We start from the raw sequence: 21312 nt of genomic DNA, 5'->3' as shown, positions 1-21312 counted from the left end.
AATAAAGCTGCTACGAACACTTGTGTGTGTGTCTCTTGTGTGGGTGTACCTGCTTAGTACACACCCCAGGATGTTTCAGCCACACGATAGGTGCATTATGCCAACCACTAGTGTATTATCTCTTGGCTTGAAATTTAACCTTCAATACCTGCTCCACAGCAGTGGTGAGAATTACTTTAAGCATTTCTTCTTTACACTGGGCAGATTCATTTTTTTCTTTTCTTTTTTTCTGAGACAGGGTCTCACTCTGTCCCCCAGGCTGTAGAGTAGTGGCACAAGTATGGTTCACCGCAGCTTCGGCCTCCCAAGCTCAAGTGATCCTCCCACCTCAGCCTCCCAAGTATTTGGGACTACAGGTACACACCACCATGCCCAGCTAATTTTTGTATTTTTTATAGAGATAGGGTCTCGCCATGTTGCCTAGGCTGGTCTCCAACTCATGGGCTCAAGTGATCCACCTGCCTTGGTCTCCCAAAGCCCTGGGATTACAGACACGAACCTCTGCACCCAGCTGAGATTCACTTTTTTGAGGAAGGCAGTAAAGGGTGAATTTGCAGCTGAGAATAAATCAATTGATAATTGGCTTTTTCCTCTTGACCATGGGTTGCATTGTCCTGTTTCTTCATGTGTCTAGTGATTTTTGACTGAATACTGGACATCACGTGCAGAGTCTATTCTGCTTCTTCCTCTGAAGCTGTCAGTGTTTGCTTCGCAGGTTGGTTCACTGCTGGGCCCTTGTGGACTTGTTCTCATGCTTTGTCAGTGTTGATGTGGAAAGCCCAAAGTGTTTCCCAAGTCCTGCTACCTTGGTAAGATTCAACCCTCAATCTCAGTCTCCCCTGCAGATCTCTGTGGGGCTTGGTCTGAACTTTCATTAGATGAGTGTAGAGTAGGCATTATTGTACATTGTAGTCCTTTCTCCTTAGAAAAAAAAAAAAAAAAAGGTGAGGTCTCTCCACTCTGGCCAGGTCCAAATGCCAAATGCCAAAATGCTGCCCGACACAGCTGGTCCTCTACTATCTTTGTTCCGCTCTAACCTGGGTGGCCATAACCTCAGGTGATCCCTGGTGAGTCGCAGCCTTGAGTACTTTCCTCTGAGAAACACTATGGTTTGTGTCCAGCCCATAGAACACAGAAAGGTGATGTCACTCTGTGATTGGCTGCATCATTCAAGGCTCTGTCCTAGGGGATGGAGCAGCAAGACACCCCTGCTGTCTGTGAAGATATGGCTGTTGGAAGGCCTGGGAGGGGCCTTGTATCAGGGAACCAGTGAGTGGCCCCAGGCTGCCAGCCAATAAGAAAGCAGGGACCTCAGTCCTACAGCCACAGGGAACTGAATTCTGCCAACAATCACGTGGCCTTCAAAGAGGACCTCAAGCTTCAGAAAGAAACACCAACACCTTGGTGGCACCCTTGAAACCCCGAGTCACCCAGCAGAATTGTGTGTGGGCTCCTGACCCCCCAAAACTGAGAATAAATGCATGTTTTTTAAAGCTACTAAATTGGTGTTGATTGGTTATGCAGTGATAGACAACAGCAAAGGGCCTATAGTCACGGCTCTCTGGTGAGCCTCCAGCACCTCCTCACCCTCAGCCACAGGCTTGCAGAGGGTCCCAAGCACTCTCCATCAGCAACATGCACACTTGAGCCCCTCACTCCAGTCTCTGCCTCTCATCCCAGGGGGACCGCCGTGCTCTGCCTGGAGCCCTGCTTGTGGGGTTATGGCCGAGGAGAGCCGGGAGTGTGGGCGCCTCCAAGCACCCTCTCGGTCTTATGCTGTCCTCACCCCACTGCCTGAAGAGAGCAGCGCACGAATTTTGCCTGGTCTCAGAGTCGTTTCTGGAGGGAGACGTACCTGGCAGCAGCTACTCCTCCACAACTGGAAGCAGCGGTTGACTCCACATCAATGTAAAGACAAGGTTAGTTCAGTCTTTTTACTTTTATATTTTATTGTTTTACTATTTTCGCAGTATATACATTGGACCTGTCTTTTTAAAAATCTTTTATGACACTGAAACTTTTGAAGAATGCAAACTGGTTGTTTTGTAGATTGTCCCTGCGTTGAGTGTTCCTGACATTTCTGCATGAACAGATCGGCACAAGAGCCAGGCGTCCTTCCCAGCGCTTGGGACGCTGACTGCCCACCAGCAGCAATGGTACCTTTGATCCTCTGGTTAAACTGGCATCCACAAGTTTCTCACAGTAAAGTTACCACTTTTCCCTCTAACTGATAAGTAAGCTGGGCGCGGTGGCTGACACCTGTAATCCCAGCACTCTGGGAGGCCAAGGCAGGTGGATCACTTGAGCCCAGGAGTTCGAGACCAGCCCAGCCAAAATGGTAAAACCCCGTCTCTACTAAAAATTCAAAAATCAGCCAGCTGTGGTAGCGCAAGCCAGTATTCCCAGCTACTCAGGAGGCTGAGTCACGAGAATCGCTGGATCCCGGGAGGCAGAGGTTGCAGTAGCCGAGATCATGCCGCTGCACTCCAGCATGGGTGACAGAATGAGTGAGAATCCGTCTAAAAAAAAAAAAAAAAAAAACCGAAAATTAACAAGGAAGTACTTTTGATACCGGTGGCCAGGGGAGGTCCCCAAATGCAAATGGGACCTTGAACCAGGCCAGTGTCCAGCCTCTTAACACCATCACAAAAGGAATTCAAGGATGAGTTAAAAAATAATGAAAGTAGAGATTTATTGCAAAGCAGAAAATACACCCTCCAGAAAGCAGAGTGCGGCCGGGTGTGAAGGCTCACGCCTGTAATCCTAACACATTGGGAGGCCGAGGCAGGAGTTTGAGACCAGCCTGGGCAACATAGTGAGACCCTGCCTCATACAAATAAATAATAGAAAAAAAGTCAAAGAAGAAAGGAGAGTGCGGGTGTTCTCAAGAGAGTGAGTCGTGAGGCAGGGTTTGGGGCTCCTACCTTTAATGGGTTTCTTTAACCAAGGAGTGGAATATTCATAAAGATTTCTGGAAAAAGGTGAAGATTTCTAGGAACTGTGGTGCCACCCATTTTTACACCAAATATGTGTGTTCCTGGAACTGTCGTGGCACTGCTGAGTGTAATTTGTGTGTTGATGAGCATATAATTAGGCCATCAGTGAAACCCAGGCCAAGTCCACTGCCATGTGGGTCCAGTCGTCTCAGCCCAGCATGGCCCAGTGGGTCCAGTCGTCTCAGCCCAGCGTGGCCCAGTGGGTCCAGTCGTCTCGGCCAGCGTGGCCCATGTCCTGGTTTTCAAGGTCTGGTCACCCCTTGGCTTCTGCAGCTTTTTCAACAGCTCTCTTTTGATAGCCATGAAACTGCTGCCTGGAATCTTCTGTTCTCCTGTGGCCACCCTGTCATAGTCCTGTCTCACTTTGGGTTAGGTAAATGTCCTGTCCCTCATCAGAATCCATCTCTGGACTTAGCATTTGTGGATGATTCGTGGATCAGTGTTTACTACGATGGCTGTGGGTTTTAAATCACTGTTTTATCTGTCATTTTTTTTTGAATTATCACACAGTAAGTTGACTTTTTTGGAAGATGTACGACTCTGTGGATATTCACACACACATATCGCCACCGCCACACTCAGGAAGCAGGAAATCCCACGACTCAGAAATCTCCCCAGACGCGCCGTTTGCGGTCACCCCTCCTCTTCCCCCTGGAAACCCCATTTGTTCTAAGAATGCTGGACAAGGCCCAGGACATAGATGCACCAGGTTGCGTTGAGGTCTGGCTTTTCTGACTCAGCACAGCGCTGTGGAGACCCACACAGGGGGTTTCACGGATCGACGGCTCGTTCCTTCTATCACTGAGCAGTATCTCGTACATGACGCACCACAGTCTCTGTCACCCGCAGAAGGACGCCTGCAACGTTTCCAGGTTGGGCAGCTATGAATAGAGCTCCCATAAACATCTGTGTACCGTCTTTTAATGTAAACCTGTTTGAATTTGTCTTGGACAAATGCTCAGAAGCGGAATTGCTGGGTCATACGCCAGGCGCATGTTTCCCTTCACCAGAAGCCACCGACCTGGCTTCGCGAGGGAAACCCGTGCGGTCTGCACCCCCAGGGCAGTTCCCGGAGCCTCACGGCCGCCGCAGCACTTGGCGTCCTTGCTGTTTGGAATTTTTTTTTTTAGCTGCTCTCATAGGTGGCCACTCATGGGTGCTTTTAATTTGCATTTCCCTAATGTTGTTGAAGAACATTTCTTGGGCTGGTTAGTACATGGTCTTTGGTAAAGCTCCCATTAAGTCTTTTATCCTTTTTTTTTTTTTTTGAGACGGAGTCTTGCTCTGTCGCCCAGGCTGGAGTGCAATGGTGCGATCTCAGCTCACTGTAACCTCCGCCTCCCGGGTTCAAGCGATTCTCCTGCCTCAGCCTCCTGAGGAGCTGGGATTACAGGCATGCGCCACCACCCTGGCTTTTTTTTTTTTTTTTTTTTTAGTAGAAACAGGGTTTCTCCATGTTGGCCAGGCTGGTCTCGAACTCCTGACCTCAGGTGATCAGCCTGCCTCAGCCTCCCAAAGTGCTGGGATTATAGGCGTGAACCACTGCACCCGGCCTTTTATCCTTTTTTAAAAACAGCTTTATTGAAATATCATTTATATGCCATAATATTCACCCATTTAAAGTGCATGATGCAATGGCTCTTAGCATATTTACAGAGCTGAGCAACCATCACCATGATCTACTTTTAGAACATTTCATCACCCCGAAAAGAAACCTTGTACCATTTAGTAATCAGTCCCCATTCCTCTTCCACCTCTAAGCAAGCCCTGGGCAACCACTCATCTGCCTTCTGGCTCCATGCATTTGCCTGTTCTGGGCGTTTCGTATGAACGGAACCGCGCGCAGTTTGTGGTCTTTGCTGACTGGCTGCTTCTGGGTTTGGTTTCTCCGCGTCACAGCCTGCGTCCGTGCTTTCTTCTTTCTTATTGCCAAACAATCCTCTGCTGTAGGGATGGGCCACATTTTGTTCATCATTCATCAGTTGATGGACATTTGGGTTGTTTCCACTTTTTTTTTTTTTTTTTTTTTTTGAGACATAGTCTTGCTCTGTGGTCCAGGCTAGAGTGCAGTGGTGCAATCTCGGCTCACTGCAACCTCTGCCTCCCAGATTCAAGCGATTCTCCTGCCTCAGCCTCCCAGGTAGCTGGGATTACAGGCACCTGCCACCACACTCGACTAATTTTTGTATTTTTAGTAGAGACAGGGTTTCGCCATGTTGGCCAGGCTGGTCTCGAACTCCTGACCTCAGGTGATTCTCCCACCTCGGCCTCCCAAAGTGCTGGGATTACAGGCGTGAGCCACCGTGCCCAGCCTGTTTCCACTTTTTAGCTAATATGAATAATGCTCTACGGGCGTACAAGTTTTTTGTGTGTTGACACGTTTTCATTTATCCCGGGTAGATATTGAAGAGCAAAATCCTGTGACTATATTTAACCTTTTGAGGAACTGCCAAAATGTTTTCCAAAGTGGTTACACCATTTCACATTCCCAGCAGCTGTGTAGCAGGGTTTCCATTCCTCTGCTTTTATTATTGAGTATCTTTTTAGCAGAGCTCTGCTGGGTGTGAAGTGCTGTCTCACCGGCGTTTGGATTTGCATTTCTCTAACGACTAACCCTACGGATCTTTTCGTGTACCTTTTAGCCATTTACATGTCTTCTTTGCAGAAATGTCTATTCAAATCCTTGACCCTTTTTTTTTTTTTTGAGGTGGAGTCTCACTCTGTTGTCCAGGCTGGAGTGCAGTGGTGCGATCTCGGCTCACTGCAACCTCTGCCTCCCAGATTCAAGTGATTCTCCTGCCTCAGCCTGCCGAGTAGCTGGGACTACAGGCACACGCCACCACACCCGGCTAAATTTTGTATTTTTTATAGAGACGGGATTTCGCCATGTTGGTCAGGCTGGTTTCAGATTCCTGACCTCGTGATCCGCCTGCCTTGGCCTCCCAAAGTGCTGGCATTACAGGAGTGAGCCGCGGCGCCCAGCCCCCTGGCCAAGTTTTAAATTGAATTGTTTATTTTTATTTTTTGGTGTTGAGTCTTGAGAGTTTTCTATGTATTGTGGACACAAGTCCTTTGTCAGTTCTGTGATTTGCACATATTTTCTCCAAGTCTGTGGCTTGTCTTTCTAATCTCTTAACAGGATCATTCACAATACAAGTTTTTTATTTCAGTGAAGCCCAGTTTATCCATATTTTTCTTAAATGGATCATGCTTTTAATATTGGCTACTCAGGTCACAAAGATTATCTCTTGTACTTTCTTCTAGATGTTTTATAGTTTACATTTTATGTTTAGATACATTATCCATTTGTATAGTTAATCTTTGTATAATATGTGAGATTTAGGTCAAGGTTTTTGTTTGTTTGGTTGGTTTTTTCTTGTTTTTTTTTTTTTGTTTGTTTGTTTGTTTTGCATGTGAATGTCAAATTCTTCCAGCACCATTTGTTGAAAAGATTATACTCTTTTTTTTTTTTTTTTTGAAACAAGGACTCACTCTGTTGCCCAGGGTGGAGTGCAGTGGCATGATCTCAGCTCACTGCAACCTCTGCCTCTTGGGCTCAAGCGATCCTCCCACCTCAGCCTCCTGAGTAGCCGGGACTACAGGCGCGCGCCATGAAGCCCAGCTATTTTTCGTAGAGACAAGTTCTCGCCATGTTGCCCCTGCTGGTCTCTAACCCCTGGGCTCACGTGATCCACCCGCCTTAGCCTCCCAAAGTGCTGGGATTGCAGGCGTGAGCCACTGTGCCTGGCAGAAAAGATTATACTTGCTCTGTCAAATCACTGTAGTGCCTTTCTCAGAGAACATTTGGTCGCATTTGTGTGAGGCTGTCTCTGGACTCCAACCTGTTACACTGATGTCTGTGTCTGTCTCCTCACCAAGACCTCACTGTCTTGTTTTTGTTTTTTTTGTTTTGAGACAGAGTCTCGCTATGTCACCAGGCTGGAGTGCAGTGGCACGATCTCAGCTCACTGCAACCTCTGCCTCCCGGGTTCAAGCGATTCTCCCTCCTCAGCCTCCCAAGTAGCTGGGATTACAGGCACGCGCCACCACACCCGACTAATTTTTGTATTTTTAGTAGAGATTGGGTTTCACCATGTTGGACAGGATGGTCTCAATCTCCTGACCTCATGATCCACCTGCCTCAGCCTCCCAAAGTGCTGGGATTACAGGTGTGAGCCACCGCGCCCGGCCCTCACTGTCTTGTTTTGTTTTATTCTGTTATTTTTGTTTTTCTAAGACATCTTGTTATAGCACACTGTCTTGAATATTGCGATTTTGTAGCAATTTCTAAAATAAGATCATGGCCAGGTGCAGTGGCTCACACCTATAATCCCAGCACTTTGGGAGCCTGAGGCAGGCAGATCCCTGAGCCCAGGAGTTCGAGACCAGCCTGGCCAATATGGTGAAACCCCATCTCTACTAAAACTACAAAAATTAGCAGGGCGTGGTGGTACATGCCTGTAATCCCAGCTACTCGAGAGGCTGAGGCACAAGAATCGCTTGAACCCAGGAGGTTGCAGTGAGCCAAGATTGCACCACCGCACTCCAGCGTGGGCAACAGAGTGAGGCTCCATCTCAAAAAAATAAAATAAAATAGAAAGTAAAATAAAATAAAATGAGGTCGTATATGGAAAGAATAGTCTTTTCAACAAATGATGTTGGGAAATCTGCATATCTACCTGCAATATAATGAAACTGGCTCTTCCCTCTCCTGTCAATCAATATCATGAAGCTGGCTCTTCCCTCATCTGTCAATCAATATCATGAAGCTGGCTCTTCCCTCATCTGTCAATCAATATGATGAAGCCAGCTCTTCCCTTACCTGTTTAACAATACGATGAAGCCGGCTCTTCCCTCACCTGTATATCAATATGAAGAAGTGGGCTCTTCCCTCACCTGTCAATCGATATAATGAAGCCAGGCTCTTCCCTCACCTATATATCAATATGCGATCTAATGAAAATATAATACTATTTGAAGAAACCATAGGTGTAGGTTGGATGCAGTGGCTCATGCCTATAATCCCCCAGCAGTTTGGGAGGCTAAGGTGGGAGGATCACTTGAGCCCAGGAGTTCAAGACCAGCTTGGGCAACATAGAAAGACCACGTCTCTACAAAAAAGCAAGAAATTAGCTGAGAGTGGTTGTGTGCCCCTGTAGTCCCAGCTACCAGGGAGGCTGAGATGGAAGGATCCCTTGAGCATAGGAGGTCAAGGCTGCAGTGAGCCGAGAATGTGCCACTGCCCTCCAGCCTGGGCAACAGAGGAAGACCCTGTCTCAAAAAAAAAAAAAAAAATAGGTAAATTGTTCATGACCTTCTTAGATAAGACACTAAAACCACAAGCAAAGTAAGAAAAAGTAGGTAACTGGACTTTGCCAAAATTAACAACTTTTGAGCATCAAAGGACACTGTCAAGAGAATGAAAAGAGAATCTACAGAATGGGGGAAAATATTTGCGAATCACAGCAGATAAGGGTCCAGCGTTCTGAATATACAAAGGATTCTTATAACTCAACAATACAAAGAAAAAAACCCAATGTAAAATGGGCAAAGGGTCCGAATAAACATTTATCCAAAGATGCCCAAATAGTGGATAAGCAGATACGAAGATACTCAATATAATTAGTCATTAGGAAAATGCAAATCAAACCACAGTAAGACACCACTTCACACTCTCTAAGGTGGCTATAATCAGAAATATGAAAAATATCAAGGTTGGCAAAAATGTGGAGAAGTGGGAAGCTCTTCCATTGCTAGTAGCAACATAAAGTGTTCCAGCCACTGCAGAAAACAGTCTGGCAGTTCCTCAGTACATAGACAGCAATGTGTGAGCCAGCAATTCCACTCCTAAGTACAGACCCAAAAGAGTTGAAAACAGGTATTCAAACAAAAGCTTGCACATGGAATGTTTGCAATGGCACTATTTATAATATCCAAAAGGTAGTAATAACTGACATGTCCATCAATGGATGAATGGAGAGAGAAATGTGATCTATCCACACAAAGGAATGCTAGTCAGCCACAAAAAATGAATCTAGAAAACTGGGTGAAGAAATCAGAAACAAAAGGCACAATTCGTATGATTCCATTTGTATGATGTGTTCAGAATAGGTAAATTCAGAGACACAGAAAGCATATTAGTGGTTGCCAGGGGCTGGGGACAGGGACAGGGGAAGAGACTGTTTAATGGGTGTGGTTTCCTTTCGGGGAGATGAAATGTTTTGGACCTAGTCAGAGGTGATGGGTGCACTGCATTGTGAGTGGTCCATGATGCTACTGAATTGTATATTTTATTTTATTTATTTATTTTTTGTTTGTTTGTTTGAGACGGAGTCTCGCTCTGTCGCCCAGGCTGGAGTGCAGTGGCGCACTCTCGGCTCACTGTAAGCTCCGCCTCCCGGGTTTACGCCATTCTCCTGCCTCAGCCTCTCCGAGTAGCTGGGACTACAGGCGCCCGCCACCACGCCCGGCTAATTTTTTGTATTTTTAGTAGAGACGGGGTTTCACCGTGGTCTCGATCTCCTGACCTCGTGATCCGCCCGCCTCACTTTCAAACCACCAGGTCTCGTGAGAACTCTATAACCAGAGAGCACTCTGGGATGGTGCTAAACCATTAGAAACCACCCTCATGAGGCCGGGCGCAGTGGCTCACGCCTGTAATCCCAGCACTTTGGGAGGCTGAGGCGGGCGGATCATGAGGTCAGGAGTTTGAGACCAGCCTGGCCAATATGGTGAAACCCCGTCTCCACTAAAAATACAAAAAAAAAAAAAATTAGCCAGGCATGGCGGCGGGCGCCTATAGTCCCAGCTACTCGGGAGGCTGAGGCAGGAGAATTGCTTGAACCCAGCAGGCGGAGGTTGCAGTGAGCCGAGATTGGGCCACTGCACTTCAGCCTGGGAGACAAAGCGAGACTCTGTCTCAAAAAAAAAAAAAAAAGAAAAAGAAAATAGAAGCCACCCCCATGACCCAATCACCTCCCACCAGGCCCCACCTGCAACACTGGGGATCACAATTCAACATGCAGTTTGGGTGGGGACTCACAGCCAAATCATGTCAAATACAATGGATTTTTGCATGTTGACTTTGTATATTGCAATCTTGCTAACCTCACTTATTCATTGAATTTGCTTTTTTGTAGATTCCTTGGGATTTTCTACATAGACAATCATGTTGTCTGGGAATCGGGACAGGTTTATTCCTTCGTTTTCAATCTGCATGCCTGTACTTTGCTTCTCTTGTTTTATTGTACTGGCTAAGACTTCCAATAGACGGTTTTTTTGTTGTTGTTATTTTGTTTTTTGAGACAGGGTCTCACTGTGTCACCCAGGCTGGAGTGCAGTGGCGCGATCTCGGCTCACTGCAACCTCCACCTCCTGGGTTCAAGCAATCCTGCCTCAGTCTCCTGAGTAGCTGGGATTACAGGCACGCACCACCATGCCTAGCATGTTTTTTGTTTGTTTGTTTTTTAGTAGAGATGGGGTTTCACCACCTTGGCCAGGCTGGTCTCGAACTCATGACTTCCAGTGACCCACCCGCCTTGGCCTCCCAAAGTGCTGGGATTACAGTTGTGAGCCACTGCGCCCGGCCGGTAAATGTTGATAATAGGAGCAGGGGTGGATGTGCTCGTCCGGCTCTCAGTCCTGGGAAAAGGATTCTCTCACTTCAGTACAGCACTGGCTGTAAATACTTCATCAGAGCTCTTTCTAAGATTGAAGTTGTTTTCTGCCCCTGCTTTGCTGAGATGTTCACCATGAACGCGTGCTAAATTTGTGAAATACTCACTGTCCATCGCTTGATGCAAGGGGCTTACAACTGCATGTTGGTGCATTTTCACAAATCCCTGCGTCTGTGCCATCTCAGTGTTAGCATTTGCTGACTGTTGTTTTCCATTTATTTGTTTTTTCCGGGTTTTTTTGAGATGGAGTTTCACTTTTGTCGCCCAGGCTGGAGTGCAATGGCGCAATCTCAGCTCACTGCAACCTCCACCTCCCGGTTTCAAGCAATTCTCCCGCCTCAGCCTCCTGAGTAGCTGGGATTATAGGCACACACCACCACGCCTGTCTAATTTTGTATTTTTTTTTTTTGGAGATGGAGTCTTGCTCTGTCGCCCAGGCTGGAATGCTCAGCTCACTGCAACCTCCACCTCCCGGGTTCAAGAGATTCTCCTGCCTCAGCCTCCCAAGTAGCTGGGATTACAGGTGCCTGACACACCATGCCCGGCTAATTTTTGTATTTTTAGTAGAGATAGGATTTTGCCATGTTGGTCAGGCTGGTCTCAAACTCCTGACTTCAGGTGATCTGCCTGCCTCAGCCTCCCAGAGTGCTGGGATTACAGGCATGAGCCACCATGCCTGGCAATTGAGATTTTCCTGGTTCACTTATGCCAAGTATTTTGGATTTTATCCTAAAGTGTAGGGTTTTATTCTTTTTTTTTTTTTTTTTTTTTTTTTTTTTTGAGACGGAGTCTCGCTCTGTCACCCAGGCTGGAGTGCAGTGGCGCGATCTCGGCTCACTGCAAGTTCCGCCTCCTGGGTTCACACCATTCTCCTGCCTCAGCCTCCCAGGTAGCTGGGACTACAGGCGCCCGCCACCACGCCCGGCTAATTTTTTTGTATTTTTTTAGCAGAGACAGGGTTTCACCGTGTTAGCCAGGATGGTCTCGATCTCCTGACCTCGTGATCCGCCCGCCTCAGCCTCTCAAAGTGCTGGGATTACAGGTGTGAGCCACCATGCCCAGCCTCGTTTTCCATTTAAGTTGAGATTTTCCTGGTTCAGTTATGCCAAGTAATTTTGGATTTTATCCTGAAGTCCAGGGTTTTATTCTTTTTAGAGACGGGGTCTGTCTCTGTTACCCAGGCTGCAGAGCAGGTGCCATCGTAATTCACAGCAGCTTCCAGCTCCTGGGCTCCAGTGACCCTCCTGCCTCAGCTTCCCAAGTGGCTGGGACCACAGCATGTGGCTCTTTGATGAATAAACACTCCTTGGTTTGCTGTTTGCCTTTGGTTAAATTCCAAAGCACTGAAATGGTTGTTTCTGACTTTTGTTCAGATTTACAGGTACACTTTGGGGAGAGGGTTTGTTGACCTCCTCACCCCTCCACTCTGGAAATCTTTAATATATTTTATTATGCAACTTAATCTTCCATCCAATATACGTATTGGACGCCTGCCTCCTGCACAGCTGGCTCTGCCTCAGCCACTGGGACCCAGGATGAACAGATACACCACCTTCTCCCACAGTGCTTGTGTAACCACCAAGCCAATGTCCTGAGTTACTTCCAATGGTGAAAAGTGCAGGGATTAACAAGGAACTTTCACTGAGCACCTGCCCTGTGCCAGATACGGGTCCAAGCACCTGCAGGAAGCATCTTACCCTCAAGGTGGCCACAGGAGTTAGCTATGCCCGTTTCACGGGCAGGGACACTGAGGGACAGGGAGCCTTGGCCGCTGCCCCCCGGACTTCACCTGCTGCATCAGGTGCCGCCAGCATAGCAGGCCTTCACCAAATATCAGTCAGCACTTCTGTTTTCTTCTGCAGATGGTGACACCATCTAAGAGGCACCGGCCAGAGAGCTGGGCAGCAGCTGCCACCTGGGATGAAGATGGGCAGAGCTGGGCCACCGGGGCTGTGGTGCAAACACACCACTCTCCCTCCAGGGGCCGACCAAGGAGCTCCGGGGGTCCAACCCTGGCTCCAGCTTTGGCAGAACTCTCACCTCACCCCCAGACACCTGTGGGAGGAGCACAGTGCAGGTGGTGATGGCTCCCAGGGTCCGAGCAAGGCTGGGAGCCTCGGCACTAGGGACCTCTCCCATCTAGTCCTCCCCACACGCTGGGGTTAACACATTGTTAACATATATATGTTAACCCAACCATAACAAAGGTGCCACCATCGTCCCGTCCACAAGGGAGGAGACAGTGGCTACAGGGTGGCAGGCAGCCCTTACGAGTGGGACTGGAAGCCTTTCCCTTCCGCCCTGTGGGAAGCCTGTGGCCGTCCCTGCCCTCGTCCAGCTGTGCCCTGTCCTCTCCAGCTGACCGTCCCTGTCAATCTCATCCCTGCCAATGATCACATCCCGGCAGCCACCGGGGCTGGGCCGGCCTCCTGTAGCTTGCGCACAATGCATCTTCCGTCCGCTTAGCTTTTCTGTCCCCATTTCCTGCAGCTGGGGAGGACTGGGTGCAGTGTCTCTCCTTGCTCCTGCTTCCTGACCCAGAGCCCAGACCTGGGACTTCCCAAAATCCCCCAGACACACCAAGGGCACCGCTGAACCCCTCAGAGCCAGGGGAGAGGAGAACTGGCGTTCCCTGAGCTCACCCTGCCTGGTGGCATGGGTCCCCTCTGTCTGCGGCCACTGTCATGGGAGAAGCCAGGCTCAGCCACTGGCAAGAGCAGGCAGCCAGCAAGAGGGGGATGCGGGTCCAAGCCCAGGCCACGCAGCTCCCAGCAAGAGCCACGGCCAGGGGCCAGTCGGCAGCCCCTCTGCCCGACAAGGATGTGGGCCGGCATCGTCTGCTGCCTCCACGGCACGAGAACCAGGGGGCGGCCCCTGAGGGCATCCCACAGGCCCTCACGGAGGCTGGGGGTCCCAACGAGCCCGGCAGCATTCTCCCACCTTGGCCAGGATGCCCCGGGAACACCATGCGGCATCTCTGAGGCTTCCTGTGCAGAGGGGCTCACAGAGCCCCCACCGGCCTGGCTTAGTAAGTGCAGTTTTTACCTTTTCACTTTAAAGGAAAATGAAAATCCCTCCTTTCAGACGCTCTGTGATTGATGTTGATTGGTGAGGTTGAGAATGAGGTGAGCTGAGTCAGGCCGGCCTAGAGGGAAGCAGGAGACCTGAGAAGGCCTTGCTGTCTGGCGTGGTTGGCAGTCGGCCCCACAGCTCCTTCAGGGTGGGCTTGGGCCACAGACACCTCACCAGGGTCTCCCATCCCTGGGCGGCCGCATATGGGTCCAAGCAAGCCACAAAGGCTGTGCCAGCCAAGCCTAACGCAAGCCGCCCCTACAGTCCCTGCCCGGCCCTGCACCCTCCCCACCCCTTCCCAGGTGCTGATCACCAGTACTCACTCTGCAACCCAAACCCCGTCTCAGCGTCTGCCCCTGAGGACTGGCCTGGTACAGTTCTAACAGGACAGAGCTCGTCAGAAGGTGACCACAATGTGGCTGACTGAGAACCTTGCTCCCTGCAGGGTCCCAGACCCGGCCTGACACAGGCTGACCCCGGGGCACAGCTAGCCTTGCCCTTGGCTAGAGACAGGCCGTGGCCTGTGGCCCTGCCTGGTGTCCCTGCCAAGCATAGGCCTGGCCCCAGTGAGAGAAGGTGTCGGCGTCCGGAGCTGGCCGTGGGAGGCTCTGCTGGCCGGAGCTGCGGGGTCAGTGTGAATGGACCTCCATCTAATGCAACAGCACCAAACGGCTCCCCACTAACAGCAGGTCTCCCAGCCCCCACCCGAGGGAGTTGCAACTCCAGCCTGAGAGAGGGGCGTCCTGAGCGTCCCCCTAGTCTCACGGCCCCTCGGCAGCCCTGGCCCTCTTCTGGGATGGTCCAGGCGCCTCCATCCTGAGGGTGGGCACAGCTCTGTGCCGGGGGTGGGAGTTCTGTGGCTTCTTGAGGCCCAGAGGAGGGGGTCTCAGGACCCCAGGCAAAGCAGTGAGTCAGCACTCTGCCTGACCCCTTTCTCTTCCCTGCCCCCTGACAGCTGCCCACGCCTGAGCCAGCCTGGGGAGGCCAGAGGGAGGAACAGAGCCTCAGCCCCACTGGGGAGCAGATGCTGCCCAGGCGGAACCTGGCTCCAGCTTCCCCATACCCACCACTACCGCAGCTCCTTCGGGCCCTGGGGCCTTCACACACCCTGGCCCTGCTGCCCAGAGCCCCTCCCTGCTCTGGTGCTCACACTGCATTTACCCAGCCTTAGTTCCTGAGTTGCCAAGGGCAAGGGTGGGGCCCCGTGGCTACCCCATCTCTGCCCACAGGTACTGTGCCCGGCCCAGACAAGGCCAAAAGCAGCTCCCAGCCCGACCAGGAGAGGTCTCCGGACCCCTGCGAGGGCCCTAAGCCAGCCCCCTTCTCCAGGGAACTCCCCAAGGCCCGGCCCTCTGTGCTCAGAGCCCCCCATGGGATGGATCAGCCACAGGAGACCTGACCCGGCAGTCCCACTCCCTTTGCCCACCCTGGGGCAGTACTGCTTCAAGAGTCCTGGCCAGGACCCCAAGGTTTGGCACCAGCCCTCACCCCACCCAGCTGTACCCCAGCTCAGGTAACCACCATGCCTGGGGTTCAGCACGGGCAGCTCACGGCTTCAGAGATGGGGTGGCCTGCGTCCCAGGCCCCACCCCCACTTCCTGGGCTACAAGTGTCTCCCAGCCCCTGCCCAGGCTGCTGCGCTGTCTTGACCCCAAAGCCGCGATCCATTTGAGGCCTATGTGAGGGGCGGTCCGGGTATACCCGTGGCCCACACGGATGCAGGAGGCTGTGGCAGGCGAGCCCTGGGCTGCCGGTCCTTCAGGCCAGCAGTGCAAGCCTCCGGAGACAAGCCTGGGTCTTGCCAGAAAGTTCCATCCTCCGAGTGTCAACCCGACTGACCCATCTGCCTCATCAGTGACCCCCTCGGGGCTGCACACCTCTCCCATCGCAGGTCCTGGCACTGCTCCCCGACACCGAGCTCCCCGTCCCAGGTGGGGCTCAGGCGGTTCCCTGCCCCCTCCCCCCGCCGTCCGCAGACCTCAGCTGACACCTGAGCCCTCACTACCCCCCACAGCCTCTGCACTGCTCCCCACGAGAAGGCCGTTCTCCCTTGGTTTACCGTTCCCTGCGCTTGGCTCGGCCATGTGCACATAGTAGGTGCTTAACACACTCGTGCAATGGACACACAGAGCGGCGCAGGGCCCAGGACAGCGCCTTCCCCACGTGCTCAGGGGGTACAAGGGCGTCCCTCCAAGTCGTGCTCAGGGGCCTCCCCGGGTCCCTGCCCAGCTCTGGGTCCTCACTGAGCACCCAGCGAGGACAGAGTACGGCATTCGTTGGCCTCGATCTCCGGAACAACACGGGCACACGGCCGCCCCAGCCAGCAACGAGAGCCACGAAACATATCCACCCGGGCTGACTCCCGAAGCCCTCGCTCGGACCTCCCGGACCCTCTCCTCCACGGGGAAGACACCGCCCAGCCAGGACCGGGTGTGTAAAGAAACGGGATTTCTGTAGGGGCAGGCCGACTTCCCCTGCGGGGCCGAGGGAGGTGTGGGGAGGATTCAGCGGGGGGCGGGGGGGAGGAGGAGAGGGAGGACGCCTTTCTACCTGGGAAGGGAAAACGCGCCCTCCTGATTGGCATGGCGGACCGTCCCCAGGGCCCCAGGGCCCTGCCGCGAACGCTCTGGGCTCCCCAAACATGGGGTCTCTCGGCAGTGGGGCCCAGCCTCTGCCTCCAGCGACTGGAGACTCACCTCACCCACCCAAATCCGCCCCCGCTCTGTCTGGGCCCCGCCTCCCACTGCCCCTCCATCCGCCCACCCTTTCACCTCCCTGGGGCTGGGGAACCGGGGTGCAGGTTCCGGAGCTGCCAGAGCTGTGAGGGGCCCTCCGGAGGGATCCAGGTTCCTCTGGCCAGGCCGGAGGGCTCCGCGCACGCAGCACTTTTTGGCCCGCCCGGCGACCCCGTCGCCTCCACGGGGGCTGAAGAGGACGGGCCGGGCTGGACCAGGCGGGGCTCCGAGACGCTTCCGAGACGCGGGCCTGGGCCCGGGAGAGGGGCGGGGGCTGGGCTCCCGGACCCGGGCGCGGAGTCTGTTAACCCCTGCAGACCCAGGCCCGGCCGGGCCGCCCCGAGACGAACGCCGCGGGCCTGGGCTCAGCCCAAGCCAGACGGCGAGAGTCGGACCGAGGTGGAAGCTGGGGGCGCGGCCTCGCCGGGGCCCGGGAAGGAGGGAGGGGGCGGGGCCGGGTGGGGCCCGGGGAGGAACCGGTGCGCCCCGCCCTCCGTGACGCGCCGCGGCCCCGCGCATATAAGTGGGCGAGACCGCGCGTGCGCACCCCGCGCGTCTCTGTCGTGGCGCGGCCTCCCGCGGTCTCTGCAAATGGGCTCCGTGGCCTAGCGTCCCCGTCCCCGCCACCCGTGATCGTGCGCCGAGGCCCGCGAGGGGTCGCCGCCCAGGTGAGGGGCGCGGCGCGCGGGTGGGACGAGCAGGCCCGAGGGGTAGGGGGCGCAGGGCGGGGCTGGGCCCGGGGCTCCTCTTCTCTCCGCCTGGCGAGCGCTGGGCTCGGGGTCCCGGACGGGCTCCTCTCGGGTCGGGCGGGTTGGGACGGCGCCCACCAGGTTCCCGACGTCTGGGACGGGGCCCCGCGCACAAAGCGCCTTTGTTCCTACCCGCTCGGCCGGTTCGGGCTGGTTGGAGCCGCCCGCGCCCCGCGCGGCGAAGGCGGTCCCTGGAGCTGGGGAGCCCCGCCGCGGTAAAGAACCCAGCGCGGCGGCTCCACCCGCTGGGGAGCGCCCTTCATGAGGGAAGCCCGCTGACCCGAGGGGCTCCTCGACCCCCATGCGCAGATCCCACCAGCCAGCAAGCTAGAGCATGGCGGCCATCCCCTCCAGCGGCTCGCTCGTGGCCACCCACGACTACTACCGGCGTGAGTAGCCCCTGCCCCCCATCCATGCAGATGCTCTGCTGGCGCCAGTGCCGTCCCTGTGCAGGCTGCGTAACCAGCGCTCGGCCTGAAGGCCGGTGGGCTGGGGGGGCTCCGCGCCCCGCGTTGCTGACGGGACCTCTCCTCTCCAGGCCGCCTGGGTTCCACTTCCAGCAACAGCTCCTGCAGCAGTACCGAGTGCCCCGGGGAAGCCATTCCCCACCCCCCAGGTGAGTGCAGGACCGCCCCTCTCTCCCCTCGCCCTCCCGCAGGAGCTGGCAGCATCAAGACCCCACTTCGCTTCTCTCAGGTCTCCCCAAGGCTGACCCGGGTCATTGGTGGGCCAGCTTCTTTTTCGGGAAGTCCACCCTCCCGTTCATGGCCACGGTGTTGGAGTCCGCAGAGCACTCGGAACCCCCCCAGGCCTCCAGCAGCATGACCACCTGTGGCCTGGCTCGGGACGCCCCGAGGAAGCAGCCCGGCGGTCAGTCCACCACAGCCAGCGCTGGGCCCCGGTCCTGACCTGAGCGGTTACCAACAGCCGCAGGCCTGCGGAGGCGCCAGTCCACCAGAGCCCCTCTCCGCCCCCTCCCCACTCCCCGCCCCACCCCCACCCCCACCCCCCATTCCCCGCCCCCCTCCCCACCCCCCACCCCCCACCCTGTAGACTAGGCGGCTGCAACAAGCAGACCTTCGCATCAACACAGCAGACACCAAAAAGGAGTGAGAGCCCCGCTCTCTACCGCCCGGCCCCAGCACTCGCTAGCTTTCCTGACACCTGGAACTGTGCACCTGGCACCAAGCGGAAAATAAACTCCAAGCAGCCAGTAGCCCCGATGGTGTGTGCCTGAGCTGTGTGGCCTGAGGTTCCATTTGAGTGTGAGAAATGTCTGAATCCTTCCCGACCTCACTCCCTGATGGGGGCTGGCCCTGCTCCCAGGCCCTTCTGGGCCTCCTCACGCTTTGAGGCCGCTGCTGGGGCTGAGAAGGGTGGGGTTCGCTACTGCTTCTGGGGAACCTTGGACAGCAGGCAGTCCTGGAGCTGGACAAGCAGGCCCCAGGGCAGCCACTGAGGTGGGCCCCCATGCCACTTTCAGCGGGGGGGAAAGGGAGCAGGGAGGGCTGGTCCTCTGAGGGATTCGGGCCCCTTACCCGAGGGCCTGCTAGAGGAGTAGCCTCTGGCTGTGAGCTGGGAAGCCCTCACTCTGGAGGGACCTGGTGCCTGCCGGTAGGTGTCTCCCAAGGGCCTCCCATAGGGGTGTTGCCCCAAGACAGGCTGAGGGGTAGGGGCTGCAGGCACCCTGGAGGAGTCTTCCTGCCACAGGCAGGCCAGCTTAAAGGTCAGAGGGTGCAGGAACTGGGAGGGTGGCTGCATCATTCTGGCCTGGTACAGGCATGGAGTGTTGGAGCCTGGGGGTGCTGCAGGCCAGCAGGGGTTGGGGGTCCACACACAGGAGCGCATGGGCTGTGAGCTCAGTAGACTCCTCCATAACCAAGGTGGGTCGTGTCCCCACACCTCTGCCAGGAGCCCACAGGGATTGACTCAGTTCTGTTGAGAGGCAGCTTAGTGAGTGGGTGGGAGTCAGTGAGATAGCTGGAGACTTGATGTGTGGCCAGGGACATGGTGAGGGGAGGGGCCTCCATGGGGTGGGGAAGGGTGGGGTTCAGTGGTGGGGGAGGGACTCTGGGGAGGGGTGGGGATCAGTGGGTGCTCCCTGCCTGGCACCCTGCTCCACTGCACTATAAATAGCTGGTGGGAAGGCATCTGGCTTGTGGCCTCTGATGGCTGAGACTTTGTCCTGTCCACAGGGTGGAGGCAGCCTCACCCAGCCAACCAAGCCGGTGGTCGGTGCTGAGGCTGGGTGGGGGAGCCTCCGATGGACCCAGGAGTGGGAGGCTGCTCCTGATGGCAGTTGAGCCCCCTGCAGTCTTTTGCAGTGTCCCGATGAAGCCCACAGAGACCCTCCTCCATGCACTCACAGCTGTGAGGGTAGCAGGAGTTGGTGTTGAAGGGAGAGCCCAGCCACGCTCAGGTCCCTACCACACGTGGCCTAGGGGGGCTCTGCCCTTGGTTAAGCTGGAGGGCTTGGGGTCAGGACCAAGGGTGGGTCCACCCTGCTTGGAAAGAAGCTTTCCTGGCTTTTGGAGTCAGCGGGGGAGGGGCACTGCCCAGGAGCTGGTGTCTTAGAAGGGGCAGCTGGGAGGAGGGAGCAGCCGAGCCCCAGGCTGCCCAGGGCATCGTCCCCTGCCTCGGGTTAGGGGGCCCCTTGGCTTGAAGACCTCACAACCCTGGAGGTGTCCATGGCCTGCTCCGGGGAGCTGCACCCTCATCAGATTCTCTGTAGGGGGAGAAGTCATATCTTTTCCTCACCCATCACAAGCTTCATGGCTGAGACCTGTCAGAAACAAAATGCTTCCTCGGTGCCACAAAGAAGTAGCACTCGAACATTAATTTCCTCAGGAAAGCAATTTTTACTTCTATAGAAGGGTGCGGCTCGCGGATGGAGCAATGGTGAGAGCACACCTGGACAAGGGAGGGGAAGGGATTCTTATTCCTGACGCAGGTAGCCTCTACTGCTGTGTCATTCCCCTGCTGGGTGGGGTTGGACCGCACACTCTAAGCTAATATTGATTGACTATTTTAAAGAGAGCAGGGGTGTGACCCAGAATGGTGGGGTAAGTAGTTTGGCAGGAAGGACAGTTAGGAACAGGTAGCTAAAGATGACTTAGAGCAGGTGACCAGGGGCCGGGTGCAGTGGCTCAACGCCTGTCATCCCATCACTTAGGCTGAGGCGGGCGGATCATGAGGTCAGGAGATGGAGACCATCTTGGCAAACATGGTGAAACCCCATCTCTACTAAAAATACAAAAAAATTAGCCGGGCGTGGTGGCGGGCACCTGTAGTCCCAGCTACTCGGGAGGCTGAGGCAGGAGAATGGCGTGAACCCGGGGGGCGGAGCTTGCAGTGAGCTGAGAGTGCGCCACTGCACTCCAGCCTTGGCGACAGAGTGAGACTCCGTCTCAAAAAAAAAAAAAAGCAGGTGACCAGGATGAGTCGGGACAGAGCAGGGGAACAGATGTGAACTATTGATTAAAACTGGTGGAAAAGGTTGTTTACTGAAACTATGCACAAGTTAAAATGGAGAACAAAGAACTGAACATACATGCTGATTCTTCTAAAAGAATCTAGAACTCACTGTATCCAACAGACCCTTGAACAAAAGACAGATTAAGCTGGGCGCAGTGGCTCACGCCCATATTCCCAACACTGGGAGGCTGAGGCAGGTGGATCACTAGAAGCCGGGACTTCAAGACCAGCCTGGTCAACATGGTGACCAACATGGCAAAACCCTGTTTCTACCAAAAACAAAAAAATTAGCCAGACGTGGTGGTGCATGCCCGTAGTCCCTGCTACTGGGGAGGCTGAGATGGGAGGATCCCCTGAGCCCGGGAGGCGGAGGCTGCAGTGAGCCAAGATTGCACTACTGCACTCCAGCCTGGGCGTCAGAGAGCAAGACTCTGTCTTAAAAAAAAAAAAAGAAAAGCTTACAAACGTATTTAATGCAAGTTCCATGTGATGTGGGCCCCTTGAAAACAAAGACCAGAAAAATCGGGGTCTATTTCACAGCAGAGCAGGAGTGAGCCGAGGACGGAAGGGTGTGATCAAGGCCCGACTTGTCTCTGACATCCCTTTCCTC

The 21312-nt window shown here is 54.2% G+C and overlaps 1 protein-coding gene and 1 long non-coding RNA gene across 4 annotated transcripts; one reads left to right on the top strand and one right to left on the bottom strand.

Annotated features, from left to right (window-relative positions):
• Positions 1-761: 761 nt before the first annotated feature.
• LOC134735819 (uncharacterized) lies at positions 762-15081 on the bottom strand. 2 transcript variants are annotated; one of them, XR_010119338.1, is made up of 3 exons: positions 12370-15081; positions 1856-2519; positions 762-921 (listed from the first exon to the last, which is right to left on the bottom strand). It is a non-coding gene; the product is annotated as an uncharacterized lncRNA (long non-coding RNA). The 2 variants fall into 2 exon arrangements; XR_010119339.1 differs by having other exon boundaries at positions 12462-15081.
• A 1211-nt stretch (positions 15082-16292) lies between these two features.
• On the top strand, positions 16293-18486 carry PPDPF (pancreatic progenitor cell differentiation and proliferation factor). Of its 2 annotated transcripts, XM_055265784.2 has the most exons (4): positions 16901-17147; positions 17538-17617; positions 17767-17844; positions 17925-18486. In XM_055265784.2, exons 2-4 carry the CDS (start codon positions 17563-17565, stop codon positions 18134-18136), a joined length of 345 nt encoding a protein of 114 aa, XP_055121759.1. In that variant the 5' UTR covers positions 16901-17147; positions 17538-17562; the 3' UTR covers positions 18137-18486. The 2 variants fall into 2 exon arrangements, 1 of the variants encoding a protein (XP_055121759.1); XR_010119337.1 differs by lacking the exons at positions 17538-17617; positions 17925-18486 and having other exon boundaries at positions 16293-17147; positions 17767-17846.
• Positions 18487-21312: the final 2826 nt, after the last annotated feature.

This window comes from Symphalangus syndactylus, chromosome 24 (genome assembly GCF_028878055.3).
Source record: "Symphalangus syndactylus isolate Jambi chromosome 24, NHGRI_mSymSyn1-v2.1_pri, whole genome shotgun sequence".
Classification (NCBI taxonomy): Eukaryota; Metazoa; Chordata; class Mammalia; order Primates; family Hylobatidae; genus Symphalangus; species Symphalangus syndactylus.
This window is presented reverse-complemented; position numbering and strand designations above follow the sequence as displayed.

Excerpts from the sequence above, each read along its gene's own strand:
- PPDPF (XM_055265784.2), top strand. The coding sequence starts at position 17,563 with ATGGCGGCCATCCCCTCCAGCGGCTCGCTCGTGGCCACCCACGACTAC. Across the intron at positions 17,618-17,766 it reads CACCCACGACTACTACCGGC|GCCGCCTGGGTTCCACTTCC; the intron begins GTGAGTAGCCCC and ends TCTCCTCTCCAG. Across the intron at positions 17,845-17,924 it reads AGCCATTCCCCACCCCCCAG|GTCTCCCCAAGGCTGACCCG; the intron begins GTGAGTGCAGGA and ends CGCTTCTCTCAG.